The sequence below is a fragment of the Chiloscyllium plagiosum genome, unplaced genomic scaffold (assembly GCF_037043375.1).
Source record: "Chiloscyllium plagiosum isolate Xiang-an unplaced genomic scaffold, Cpla_swu_hap1 HiC_scaffold_42, whole genome shotgun sequence".
NCBI classification, from domain to species: domain Eukaryota; kingdom Metazoa; phylum Chordata; class Chondrichthyes; order Orectolobiformes; family Hemiscylliidae; genus Chiloscyllium; species Chiloscyllium plagiosum.
This window is the reverse complement of record NW_028270180.1, coordinates 17,820,745-17,834,998: the sequence shown is the minus strand read 5'-3', so window position 1 is coordinate 17,834,998 and position 14,254 is coordinate 17,820,745. Positions and strand designations below refer to the sequence as shown.

Sequence of the window (14,254 nt, the reverse complement as noted above, 5' to 3'; positions counted from 1 at the left end):
ACTTCAGTTAGGCTTGGAAATGACCTCTGGGTTTACATTAGGTTGTGTGGAGCCATTTGTAGGTAAATAGGAAGGAGATTATTCTTTGTTCTTCATTGGAGTATCTAGCAGAATCTGGCTTCGTCCGTTTGATGGCTGCCAACATTTGGCAATGTTTCCCTGTTCTCCTGATTTGCAGTTTTTTATTTGGAAGTATTTATCCAGTATTTCTAAGTGTAGAGTTAGCTGAAATACGACTGTAGAATTGTTGTTTGGGAGCTCTGCATAATATTTGTACGTCCTTTCTCGTTGCTAGTGGGTAAGGCTCATATTATTGAATTATTCCATTGTTATCAGAGTAGTTCAGAACAATGGTGTATACAATAGAAACATATCAATGTGGCAAGCACCTGAGTTTGGGGTTTGGAAAATGTGCTAAGGTAGAGCAGAGGAAGAGTTGGGTTATGGTTGCCTGGTCATCTTAATCTTTGGTGACTTTTGCATGAAATGGAATTGCATATAGTGGGCCCGACTATATAATTTGTTAGAATTAGTAATACTCTGGAGGAGGTCTGTCCATGTCCATGTATGTAAGAATGGCAATCAGATCCGCACTTCAGCAGCTTTCTCACAGCCCAGAAATTGCTTGTTTGTTTGTAGGTTGTTAGTAAAATCTATCAAAACTCCTCCGCCTAACTTTCTCATTTCTGAGAAAAGCAACCTCAGCACCTCCAGTCCCACTATGCATTTGAAGTCCCTCATCTCTGAATCCATTTTTTCAAATCTTACAATTGTAGAATTTTACAGTACAGAAGTAGACCATTTGACCTATTGTATCTGTACTGACGTTCAAAAAAGCCAACCAAATTGTCCTGTTCTCCAACCCTATTGCTGTAGCCCTTTTAAATTCATAACTTTTAAATATGTATCCAGCTCTCTTTTGAAATCTCATAAGGAATCACTGTCCACAACTCTCCCAGGCAGTGCATTGCAAACCATAACGACTGAGTAAAGATGGTTCTCCTCATCTCACTCCGAGCTCGCGCTCGCTCTCTCTCTCTCTCTGACAGTCTGAAGCCTGATGTCTCTAACCTTTCCTTGTATCAAAAATCCCTGATTCGTGGTATCATTCTAGTAAATCTCTTTTGAACTCTTTCCAGGGCTTTAATATCCCTCCTTAAATAAGAGGCCCAGAACTGAACACATTACTCCAAATGTAGTCTGACCAATGATTTGTAGAAGTGTAGCATCATTTCCTTGCTTTTATACTCTAGGCCTCTATTTATAAACCCAAGAATCCCATGAGGCTTTATTAACAACTGTTTAAACTTGCCTGGCCATCTTCAGAGCATCGTGCATGTGGATGTAGGTTTGCCCGCTGAGCTGGAAGATTTGTGTATGTAAATCCTGTGCTCCTTTACTCCCCTCAGAGTTGTACCACTTGAGCATGTATTGTCTCCGTGTTCCTTCTACCAAAATGCATTGCCTTACATTTCTTTGCATTGAAATTCATCTACCAGGTGCCTGTGAACTTAGCCAACTTGACAATGTTCTCTTTCTACACTCTTTCGAAATTATTTAGTGGCAGGTGATCCACAGGCCTGGGCTCATAATCCAGCAAATAAGAGTTTGGTTTGTGAAAACTGGTGGATTGAGTGCAGATAAAATACTTTTCACGGCTTAAACCAATGGAAAAAGATATTCCATCCTAGCCAGGTAAGGAAGAATCTCCTTGGATATTTTACTTAGGCTTCACTTAAAGATGTGGGTGATGTTTAATGTGAGACAAATCGTTTTCAGTTTCTTAACTTTGAATCGGTTAGTAATCATAGGGGTCTAATTTCAGAGAATTTAAGGGTGATATGGCACAGAAGGTGGCCTTTTGGTCCATTGTGTCTGCCAGTTCTTTGAAAGAGATAGCTAATTACTCTCTCACTTCTGCCTATTTTCCTCCAAGTGATAATTTTTGAATGTCTATCTTGAACCTTTCCCTTTCAGGCACTGCATGCACTTGCTGCAGTTATATCTTTTCAAAGCGAAAAGCTTTCTTCATCTTGCCTCTGAATCCTTTCCCAATTACTTTAACTGCGTATTCTGTAGTGTAATGATAATTCTCCATAGGAAGCCATTCCTCCTTACAGCCAGTCCCTGGGTTCATTTGTGAAGCCCACTCGCAAGTTGGAACACAATGAAAGACTTTCTTTTTAATTCACTCATGGGGCGTGGGTGTCTTCTCTGGATGTCAACAACATCACTGTGGATCTGGAGTCACATGTAGGCCAGACCAGGTAAGGATGGCAGATCTCCTTCTCTAAGGACATTATTGAACTGGATGGGTTTTTCCAATAATCGGCAACAGTTTCATGGTCATCATTATACCCTTAACTCCAGACTCTCTATTGAATTCAAATTCTACTATCTGCCATGGCGGCATTTTGATCCCAGCTCCCCAGACCATTAGCTGAATTTCTGGATTAATACTTCTGGGGCATTGTCTCCCCAAAAGCATGTAAAGCAACTGTTTGGAAGTATAGGAAATGTTCGTATGTCAAGTCTTTAAAATAGCATCTCTGTATGGGGCAGCATTCATAAGTACAAAAATCAGGGGCCATGTACAATCCTTGTTCCCTTATTCTACTTGGATGCAAGGAGAGGTCCCTGGGCTTTTCTCCTTTTTAAAAAAATATTAGTTCAAGGGACATGAAGGACACTGGCTAGGTCAGCATTTGTTCCATCCAGTCACTTGAAGTCCCTTGTTCCTGATATCATTTCAGTCTGTCTTCTCCAAACCCTCTGGAAGACTTTGACATTTTAAGACCCAAGTCTAGTGTGCAGAACTAGCCACGATATTTCAACTGAGTTGTAACCAATGATTTTAGTTTGAAAAATCTTATCTTTGGTTTCCTTGCATTGCCAAATACCAGACTAATGCCATTTACAATGTTGCTGATGACATGACCATAGTCAGCCAAATCACAGATGGTGACAAAACAGACTACAGACGGGAGGTGGAAGACCTGGAAAAATGGCGCACTGAGAACAACCTAGCTCTCAATGCTGGCAAAACCAAGGAACTCATTGACATTCGGTGGGGTGTTACTCATGCTCCCCTACACATTAACAGCACAAGGTGGAACAAGTGGAGAGTGTCAAGCTTTTGGGAGTGGTCATCAACAGCAAGCTTTCTTGGACTCTTCATGTGGACGCACTGGTCACAAAGGCCCAACAATGTCTCCTCTTCCTCAAGCAGCTAAGGAAATTTGGCATGACGGCGAATTCCCTTGCCAACTTTTATAGATGCGTCATCAAGAGCATTCTGTCTGGATGTATGACTACCTGGTATGGCAACTGTATCATTCAAGATCGGAGACGGTTACAGAGAGTGGTGAACTCGGCCCGGACAATCACACAGGCCAACCTCCCATCTCTAGCTTCCATCTACCAGGCCCGTTGTCAAGGAAAGGCCACCAGCATTCTCAAAGATCCATCTCACCCTGACAGTGTTTTTCTACAACCTTTACCATCGGGGAGAAGGTACAGAAGCCTGAACACACGCACCAGCTGCTTTCGAAACAATTTCTACCCTACCGTTGTTAGAATACTGAATGGACTCTCAAACTCTTACATTCACCTGTACCTGTGTTTTTGTTTTTGCCGCTGTTTATCTGTAATTTATTATCTATGCTATTTTACTCTGTGATCTGCCTGTATTGCTCGCAAGACAAAACTTTTCACTGTGCCTCGATACACGTGACAATAAATTCAATTCAATTCAATACTGCATTAGAACAGTAGCTCATCTCAAAAAGAATTAATTGGTGATGGGATATTTTGGAGCATCCTGTTGTGACAAAACTCACTGTATAAATGCATTGCTGTAAGGCACCAAAGTATTGAGCAAATGGATTTTCCTTACTTGAGAAGGCTTGCCCCATCTTAAACTTTGTTCTTCATTTCACAATAACTTGTGACACGATTTGATGCATTTCTATTACCAAAGTAATTTCTATGACAACTCTTCCCTGTGGTTCAAACAAAAGCCCAAAAGATGATGATTTGTATTTTGTGCTGCACGTATGGAAGTAGGATGTTTCACAATGGGGGAAGAAACGTCCAACTGAAGCAGCAGGAAGGTGGTTGCGACCCCTCTGAGGGAAATGATGTGGCACGCTTGCAATGACATACTACAGCTGATCATTTTGGGTTGTGAAAATGTTGAGAATTGAGAACACAGTGGCTTCTCATAGCAGAACAGCTGACTGTCATGAGTTTTCTGGGGACTTGTTCTAACAGTTTCTTTGTAAGCATTCGTAACAGAAATAGTTTTCTGCATCTTGTCCTTTGTGCAGTTTCAGTCAAATCTGTAAATCATTGTACTCGACCTTTGTGACTTGCACTGGTTTTGGTAATCAGCAGTGTGGGAATGCTGTGAAATAGCTTGTCAACAATATAAAGAATGTCTGCAGTGTAAGGAGAATGGCCATTATCTTGAAATATATTCAATGGCAATAGAACAGATTTTTAACTTGATGTGGGTGACTTCATTGAATTACTGCTGTGTAATGTCAAATACTAATCTTTTCACAATTTGTGTGGTGCAGTGTTAAAGTCTATGCATGATTTCATTATTTAAGATCTTTCTACCAGTCAGAAGCTCCTAATTTTGAGCTTTCCTTTAAATAGCCTGAAAATATAAAATATTAGGTGAAAGGGAAGACCAGAGGCTGCAATGCATGTTTGCATTGATGTTTCATCTCCAGTACCTTGAGACCAGCTGAAACTAGTGGGATAAAAGCCTCTTGGTTTTAACTTTGGCAAAAAAGTATTGAGATGAGCTGCAATTGCAAGTTCGGGTCAGCTGACATTGTGGGATAGACCAAGACAGAAGGTTTGAACTTTGGGATGTATTAAGACTATGTATAGTAGTTGCATAGCAAAATGATGTAATCTACTTAGGCTAAAGAAAATTGCCTCACTATGCTACAGGGCACCCCATGCACAGACCAGCAGTGTTCAGTAGTTCTTGCTTTGACATTTCTTTCTTTCTGCCTATGGTAGCCATGCCTTTAACCTCCCATGTCTTGAACTCTGGAATTCCCAACTTAAAACTCTCCACCTCACTACCTCTACCTTCCTTTAGTACACTTCTTTGACATTAGGGTTGTTCCCAAATGGTCTATACGTGTGTGGGATTCCTGGACCTGAAATGGTTGTTATATGCATGACTTGACAGAACTGGGACGCTCAAACCATACACAATTGCTGTTGCTCTTGAGTTTATCCTAATCAGCAAATGAAACAGTACAGAATTTATATTTATTGCTGAGCCACTTCTATTGAAATCAGCTCAGTCATGTTTAAAAAAAAGGAATTATTGTGTCTCCCCATTTCATGTTCAAAACTGAAAAGGGCAAAACGGAAGAGATTAACATCTTAATATTTCAGAAAAATACAAATGCAAAGAGTAGTCATGAGTGAAATAATACAGTTCATCAATTGTCTCTTCTATCTGTAATTAGCACGTGTATTGTCTGTTGCTCCCATTTAACTCATTTATTGTCACAGACATTTATCTTTGAGAGTCAGTGGAACAGTATGAGGCCAGTGATAATGTAAAACACCATATTTTGGCCCTCTATGATACTCCCATATAAATCTATTCTTATCAGTTTGCACCACCTCAGCTCTCTTGTCAAACACAAACCTGTTTTATTGCATAACTGATCTTCGGTTCCTCAACTCTCTGTTGTTCCCATTTCCCCAGCCAACCCCCTTCCCAAAATAAAAATTGAAAATACTTGAATGTTTAGTAAGTCTGGGATTATTTAATAAGATTTGGGTTTCAAGCTTCCCCTGACTGAGTTGTCTACACACCTTGCACTTCTGTGATACCTGTGATGCTTTTTCTTATTGCTTGAATTGAGGTGATTACTTTCTTTCCCTTCTACCAGTTATTGTGAAATGCTGCCACAAGCATGCATGCACAAGCATAACATTACAGTGTAATGTCACTGCTCAGCGATGGAGTAGCGATAATAGCTGCCTATCACAAAGATGGCACTGCCAATGTAGTTGTAGTGATTGCACAAACTGGACAGACTTGAGGCATTGCACATTTGAGGGCTTGTGGCTAATTGAGTGTTCCCTTCCTTCAGAGTAACCCTTGCACTCGTAGTGATAAATAAAGTGGAGGAATGTGCTGGCTTTCCTTTGCAGGAGCAGGATACACTTAGAGTAGCGAATTGAACAGTGCTGTTCCCATAGGGGCTAATTTAAAGATGAAATGCTGCTCCTGCTGTGCTTGAACCCACAGATGAATGATCACACTATTCAACTGGCAGCCTACAATCCCAGGTCTCGGCGGCACAATTGTCTGTTAGGCGGCTGTATGCTGGTGAGCGCGGAAGTGGGCTTGTGTCTGCATATGAGTGGACGATAATGTTGGCTGCCCAAGCACAGACACATTCTCGCTAAGGGATACCTTTGCTGGTGAATGAGGTCACATGATCCAATTGTTCATGGAGAGGTGACCATTTTGATGGTCATCTTTTGCATTCCTGCCAATTACTCTTCCCCATCACCGTATTTCAATGCTGTTATTGTTGAGACCAGTTAATTCTGGGTGGAGGAGGGATAAGACTGGGATTTTCCTGCCTGTGTTCTTTTTTCTTTCTTCAATAACAGGATGAGGGCGTCTCTGGCTAGGCCAACATTTATTGCCCATCCCTAATTGCCCAGAGGGCAGTTGAGAATCAACCACATTGCTATGGATCTGGAGTCACATATAGGCCAGACTAGGTAAGGATGGCAGACTTCCTTTTCTAAACGATGTTAGTGAACCAATTGGTTTTTCTGACAATTGGAAATTGATTTATAGTAGTCGTTAGACTCTTAATTCCAGATATTTATTGAATTCAAATTCCACCATCCACCATGGTGGGATTTGAACCTGGGACCCCAGAACGTTATCTGGGTCTCTGGATCGACCCTGCCACACATCTTTACAGTTTGGTATTCCCTGATGCATATGAACAAAGCTTCAAAAGACATTGCTGATCAGAGCAAGAGAAAGTGTCAATTGAAAGGTCACAAATCTGAAAAGACCTGAATTTCTATAGTACCTGTAATAATCTTGAGGTCAAACAGTAGCAGCCTGAGTAATCTGACGGGACAGTTGTGTTTGCACAACTGAAGTGGTGGAGAAGTAGAATTGGATGTTATCTGCGTGTAAAGAAAATCTGATTCCATGTTAGTGGAGGATGTCACTGTGGCTATCAGTAACTCAGGCAGGTATGTTTTCATGCTTTCTGGAAACACTTCTTTTTCCTTACATTGAAAACTGTTCAGAAACTATGGCAATTCTTGCACCCAACCTCAGTCAACATATAATTAAAGGATTAGCTGTTGAGTCAAACAGACTGATTACTTGGTAGCTGCAAATCCTGGGACTCAGCAATGATTGTAGCTTGTCACAACTTCGTTAAAGTTGTGTAACTGTAAGTGGTAAGACGTCCACATATGTGCCTGGATCAAAGACTACAAATCAAATTTATAAACTGTTGAATTGAACTTGCTATTAGTCAAAGCCAATATATTTATATCTAAATCTTGACCACCTCAGATACAGAGTCACAAAGCAAGGAAACAGACCCTTTGGTTCAACCAGTCCATGCCAAATATAATGCCAAACTAAACTAGTCCCACCTGCTTCTCCTGCCCCATATCCCTCCAAACCTTTCCTATTCATGTACTTAGCTAAGTGACTTCTAAATGTTGCAACTGGGCCCACATCCGCCACTTCCCCTGGAAGTTCATTCCATACGCAAACCGTGCTCATGTCCTTTTTTAAAAATCTCTCTACTCTCACTTAAAAATGTATTCCCCAGTCTTGAAATCCCCCATCCTAGGGAAATAGCACCTATCATTAACCCTACTTATACACATCATGTACGTACATCGAATAGTGTAGGTTAGGTGGGCTTCAGATTGGTATGACAGGTCGGCGCAACATCGAGGGCCGAAGGGCCTGTACTGCGCTGTAATGTTTTATGTTCCAAAGGACTTTACAGCCAATTAAGCACTTAGATCATTATTGTAGTTTGAGGCAAAGTTGCTGATTAACTTGCATATGAGTTCTCACATGCCGCATTGGAACAATGGATCAAACCATCTTCAATGTTGTTGATTTGAATGATAAATGTTGACCAGGTCGCCGAATAAGAGCTCCCCTACTGCCAATAATGACAGATATGACAGCAAGGCTATCTTCCAGTTTGTGTGCAAGCTGCTACCACTCTTGGATGGATTGATACATGGTCTAGTTGGAGCAAGAAACAGGAAGTACATGAAAAGGAATCCTTCCCTTAAATGTTCATAGTGTAATACAGTACCTGAGCTATGCGTGCTCACGTAGCGAAGGGACGAATAGTCTGCCAGTAATCGTATTTGACTGCTTGTGAAGTTTGAAAGCTATTGACTGTTTGTTATTACCTCACATTTCAGCCACCTTCAATCTCAGGTAACAGTTTCATAATCTCCAAGATATTCTGTGCTTTATCCAGACTCTGATTAACAGAGCATTTTATGATGTAAGCAATCATTATAATTTTGAATGCTTAATTATTGCTGGTTATTGACAGTAGAGCAATTTGGTTTTCACTTAAATCTCCACGCTGTTTCTCTTATGTGTTACAGCAAGTTGCCAGGTTGTCTTTGTTAAAGTTTACACATGGAGCAAATCTACTTCAACAGGGGAGAGGAGTGGAAATGGACTTTAAAAACCTATACTGAAGGCTCCTTTTGTTGATGCGTATTTTACATGCCCAATTAATTTGATATTTTCTTTTACAGGAATTGATTTCAAAATACGAACAGTAGAGCTAGATGGGAAGAAAATCAAGTTACAGATATGGTGAGTACTAGTAATTTGCATTACGTTAAATTTGTCTGTTGAATCAAGCACTGCTTTTACTGATCAGAATCATGAATTAAAAACAGCTAAAACATCGAAATTGCTCAGGTAATTTTAGTAAACGTGATTCTTCATTTCAGCTGTACAGAATTAAAGACAATTTTTGGTTTTAAAAAAAAACAAAAGTATTGTAAATAAAATATTTAAAGAAATCACTGAACAGAAGGCTTGAAGCATTGGCTGTAGCAATGACCAGTTGAGCTGCCCAGTGTCTGTGGAAGCTATCTGCACAAAGCTTTTACACTGGATCTATGATGTGGAGGTTTCGGTGTTGGACTGGGTCAGAAGTCACATGATACCAGGTTACAGTACAAAAGGTTTTTGAGTGCCGCTGCTTTGTCAAATGAAGTGACACTGGGTCTAGCCCTTACATGAAAGCTCATTGAGATAGGAGTCCCATCACAGATTCAGATCTGAGGGGAATTGTTGCCAACATAAGGTTTTTGTGTTGCAGTAGTGCACTGAGATGCTACAGCGTTATAATTCCACTTGACAGAATTGTACATAAATATTGAATGTTCTTGTTTGAATTCCCATGGGAAATGCTTACATTGCATGTTCCAATACAGTGTGACAAGATATAGCCTTTGATAGATCAAAACTCCTGCTGCCAATCAGAAAGGTGTCAGGAGCAGCTGTACATGCAGCTTCACTGTGGGTCAGAATGCACATGCACACCTGTACCAGACTTGTTGACAGTTGGCAGCAGGAGTCACAATGAATTGGAAAAGGTTCATTGAATGGGGACCCAATTGGTTGGCATCCATCACCACCAGAGATGGAAATGTGTTGCTGGAAAAGCGCAGCAGGTCAGGCAGCATCCATCACCACCAACCTCTGCTGGCCAGATCTGGTTCCCTTGAGCAACTTTACATTTAACTCCATTCTCTCCCTCCCTCCCCAAATCAAAACTGATTCTGTGGGTACTCAGATGGCTTCCAGCTATACCTCGCTTAGTGTAACGTGTGGAATGTTCCTTGTTCAGTCCTTGATGGCTCACTCAGGCCTTCCAGCCTTTCCCAGTCTGCTGAACAGACCAGCAGTGACCTTTTATCTTTGTGTGATCTCTCTTTGTCCCTCTGGCTCAAGGTCAAACATTCTCTTCAGTCCATTCAGCTACTGTGACCACTGTTTTCTGATGTGAACTGTAGCATGTGCATTCCCATAGCCTCCCAGCACCCATGGTAACCAATCTGCACAGGCTTATAGTTGGTCATACTCTTTGTAGATCATATAATTCTTCATTCTTCCATTGTACCTTTGATTCAGGAAACGCTCCAAAATGCAGTCATCATATGAAACCTTGCATTTGTAACACCACCTCCTAAAAGATAAAAATTATTACTGTCTTAATGCAACATTATAAACAGTTTATCAACCAACTTATAACACCAGTAAAATTTTCTTGTCATATTTGAGCACGACACATTTGTCTTTGCTTAACACTACGCTTGATCTAGCGACAGTAAAAATATAAAATTCAGTTTTTAGGAATTTTTCAGGGTTAGAGTTCATTTAATACAGGTGTTGTCACAGTCTAACAGGCTGTCTACATTCAGCACAATTGCCCTTGCCCTGTTTCCTGACATGGATAGTCTCTGTGCGTCATTATTATATATATATCTGTTTAATTTTCGCTTTAACACTTGGCAGTTCTGCTTTGTTGGTGACAGTTGTTCATAACTTTATCATGGTTTATTATGGTGCAGATGGCTTTGATTCAACTCCCTCAACCTTTTTTTGTGGGCTTATGTGAGAGGCTTACATGCCTTTATAAAGCAAATCTGAAAAATCCCTCCATCTTGAAGCAGTTAATAGTTAATGACCAAAAGAACTTGGGTGGTTTTTAGATTGTGCTGAACTACCTGATCATAGAAAGCTGCCAGGATTGGTAATCAATTTCTAATCCAGTAATCCGGTTTTTCGCAAAACTTGTTAATATAAGCCAAGGATAATTTCTGCCTTCTCTGCTAGCATCTCATAGTTGACCGCACTGGCTTTTATATGTCCTCATCACATCTCAGAGGAACAAAAAGTGACTTTAACTGTTTGAGATTATTTGTTAGAGCAAACATTTTCAATGCAGCAAGATCTCAGCATGGCTGAGAGTCCAGCTCATTCTTGAGCAGAATTGTTCCACATAACAGGTGGTATGTTGTCAGGCTTTTTGCTTATCGAGTGCATTGAGTTGTTTTGGATGTCACATCGAGTGAATTAACCCTGAGGTGAATGAAGATTTTCTCCAGAAATGAGTTATCCACTCGATGCATCTTACTGAGGATGATTGTGAATGATTCAGTATTGTCTTTAAATACACTCCTGCTGAACTTCACCATCAGTGAGGATCATGATGATATGAAGCCTTTTCCTCCTGTTAGTAGTTTAGTTTCATTGTCTATGCCCATTCATGACTGAATGTCACAGTGATGCAAAGTTTTATCTGATCTGGTTGCAGGAGGAATAACTTTATGTAATATGTTACTTCCACTGTCCATCACGTATGTAATCTTGTGCAGTAGCTTCAGGTTGACATCTCAATTTTAGCTATGTCTTGTAGGTATATTTTCCTGCATGCCAAGGTTAGTTCCTTGGCTTGTTGTCAGTGGTAGATTGAGAAATATGCCAGTCATGAGGTTACAGATTGTGGTGCAGTGCAATTTGTCGATGGCTTAAAATGCCTCATGGATGTCTAGTTTTTAGCAGGGCTAGATTTGAGCTGATTTGTTTTAAATCTATTCTATTTAACATAGTGGTACTTGAACCAGAGAGTAAGGTCTTGGGTTGCTGGGTCACAATGACCCTGCACTCCTATTTACTGATTATCTGCAAGCTCTTCAAAACACTGCAGAAGTGCCTGCAGCACTGTCTTTGCAAGATCCTTCAAATCTGGTGATGACTGAGGCAGTCCGAGAGTGGTATCTTTTTCCTGTCAACCTGCCCAGCGTTGAGGTGATAATTACACAAACCCAGCTGAAATGCTTTTGTGTCTGGACAGGAGAAGGAACAAGTAATCCCTGATGAAAGACTGACAAAGGAGAAGGGAATGTTATTTCCATGATGAGTAAATCAATTAGGATAAAATGGAATAGAATTTTCTATTATGTTGGGTTTTGTACAACGTATGACTGTCCAACTTTCTAATTATATTATTCATGGATGGGTCAGTAGTGGTGATAATAAGCCACCATTGGTGATGGCTGTTGTTACAAGTTGTTACAGTGCAAAAGGAGGCATATGACTTGTGTTTGTGTCACCTCTCCAACCAAGCATCTCACTTAATGCTATCAGGTCTCCTCTCAGTCATCTCTTCTTCAAGGAAATCAGTATCACCTGTAACATCTGAAATGATAGGAGAAAGTGAGGACTGCAGATGCTGGAGACTAGAGTTGAAAAGTGTGGTGCTGGAAAAACACAGCAAGCCAGGCAGCATCCGAGGAGCAGGAGAATTGACATTTGTGGCATAAGCCCTTCTTCAGGAATGGCATTCCTGAAGAAGGGCTTATGCCACAAACGTCGATTCTCCTGCTCCTCGGATGCTGCCTGACCTGCTGTGTTTTTCCAGCACCACACTTTTCACATCTGAAATGATGCCTTATATACCAAGGTCTAGATCACTAACATAAACTGGGAAATGCAAGAGTCCCAACACTGACCCCTGAGGAACTACAAACCCACTACAAAGCATCCTGTAGCATGGAAAACATCGATCAACTATTACTCCCTATTGCTATTAGTCAGCTAATTTTGTATCCATGTTGCAACTGTCCATTTTATTCAATGAGCTATAATTTTGCACAAAATCTTTTATGCAGCTCTTTGTAAAGTGTCTTCTGGAAATCTATGTATCCCATATCAGCAGCACTGCCCTGATCAACCTTCTATATCTCTCTTCAGACGAGCTTAATAGTGTGTTAAACATAATTTTCCTTTCATCCTGGCTCTCCTTAACCTCAATTTGCCCAAATGAATGAATACTTTTGTTTTGAATTTTTGTTTCTGGAAATGTACCAATTACTAAAGTTAAACTGATTGATCGGTAGTTGTTTCATTTATCCTTGCACCATTTTTTGAACAAGGGGATAATGCTTACAGTTCTCCAGTCCTCTGGGGCAATCTGTGAGGTTGAGGAAGACTGAAAAATGATTGTCGCGCTTCTGCTTTTTCCATTCTCACTTCCCTTAGTAACTTTGGATGCACTCACCATCCTGACTTGGAAACATGTCCCAGTGACACCAAAGGAACAGTGACGAACTCATAGAATTCCCTCCTTAACAGCATCATGAGTATACCTCCAGCACAAATTGCAGTGATTCAGGAGGGCTGCTCAGCATCTTCTCAAAGGCAATGATAGATGGTCAATAAATGCTAGCCCAGCCAGTGACATTCACGTCCCACAAGTGAACATATTAAAGCAAAAACTCATCTGTCCCAGTGCTTTGTCAGCTTTAAGTGCAGGCAGCCTTTCCAAAAATCACCAAAGTCTCAATTTTAAACTCTTTCAGTGACTGAATTTCCTCTTGTTTCAGTGTGCTCTGTTAGCACCATTATCCTTGATAATAACAGATGTTAACTATTTTAAGGTAATCAGGCAGAGGCAGCATGGTTTTTTCATAGAGAAATCATAGTTAACTAATTTATTGGAGTTATTGAAGAAGTAACTTGTGCTATAGGTAAAGGTAACCAGTGTATGTATTGTGTTTGGTTTCTCAGGCATTTAGTAAGGTGCCATATCAAAGGTTATTACGGAAAATAGAAGCTTAGGCTGTAAGACGTAATATACTGGCACAGATAGAAGATTGGCTAACAGGAAGCAGAGAGTAGGAATAAATGGCCTTTTTTAGGTGGGCATGATTGATATAAAACTGGAGCTGGTGGGGGGCCTCAAATCTTTGCAATTTATATAAATGATTTCAATGGCAGCTAAATTTGCTGATGGCAAAGATAGCTAGGAAAGTGAGTTGTGAAGAGGACGTGAGCTTAGGCTGAAGGTGACCTTAGAGAGGTTTATAAAATCAGGACAGACATGAATGGGGTAAATGGACAGGGTCTTTTCCCTGGGGTGGGGGAGTCCAAAACTAGAGGGTGTAGGTTTAAGGTGAGAGGGCAAAGATTTAAAAAGGACCTGAGAGCCAACTTTTTCACTCAAGAGGGTGGTGTGTGTCGAGAAAGAGCTGCCAGAGGACGTGATGGAGGCTGGTACAAATACAACATTTAAAAGGCATCTGGATTGGTATATGAATAGGAAGGGTTTAGAGGGATATGGACCACATGCTGGCAAATGGGACTAGATTAATTTAGGATATC

The 14,254-nt window shown here is 40.6% G+C and overlaps 1 protein-coding gene across 1 annotated transcript in view; it reads left to right on the top strand.

Moving 5' to 3' along the window:
• Positions 1-14,254, top strand: part of LOC122542626 (ras-related protein Rab-8B) — a 74,388-nt gene that overhangs the window by 46,118 nt on the left and 14,016 nt on the right. Inside the window, exon 2 of the mRNA XM_043680605.2 lies at positions 8,830-8,890. Within this exon, the coding sequence (XP_043536540.2) occupies positions 8,830-8,890 (61 nt within the window). The remainder of the gene's footprint in view (positions 1-8,829; positions 8,891-14,254) is intronic.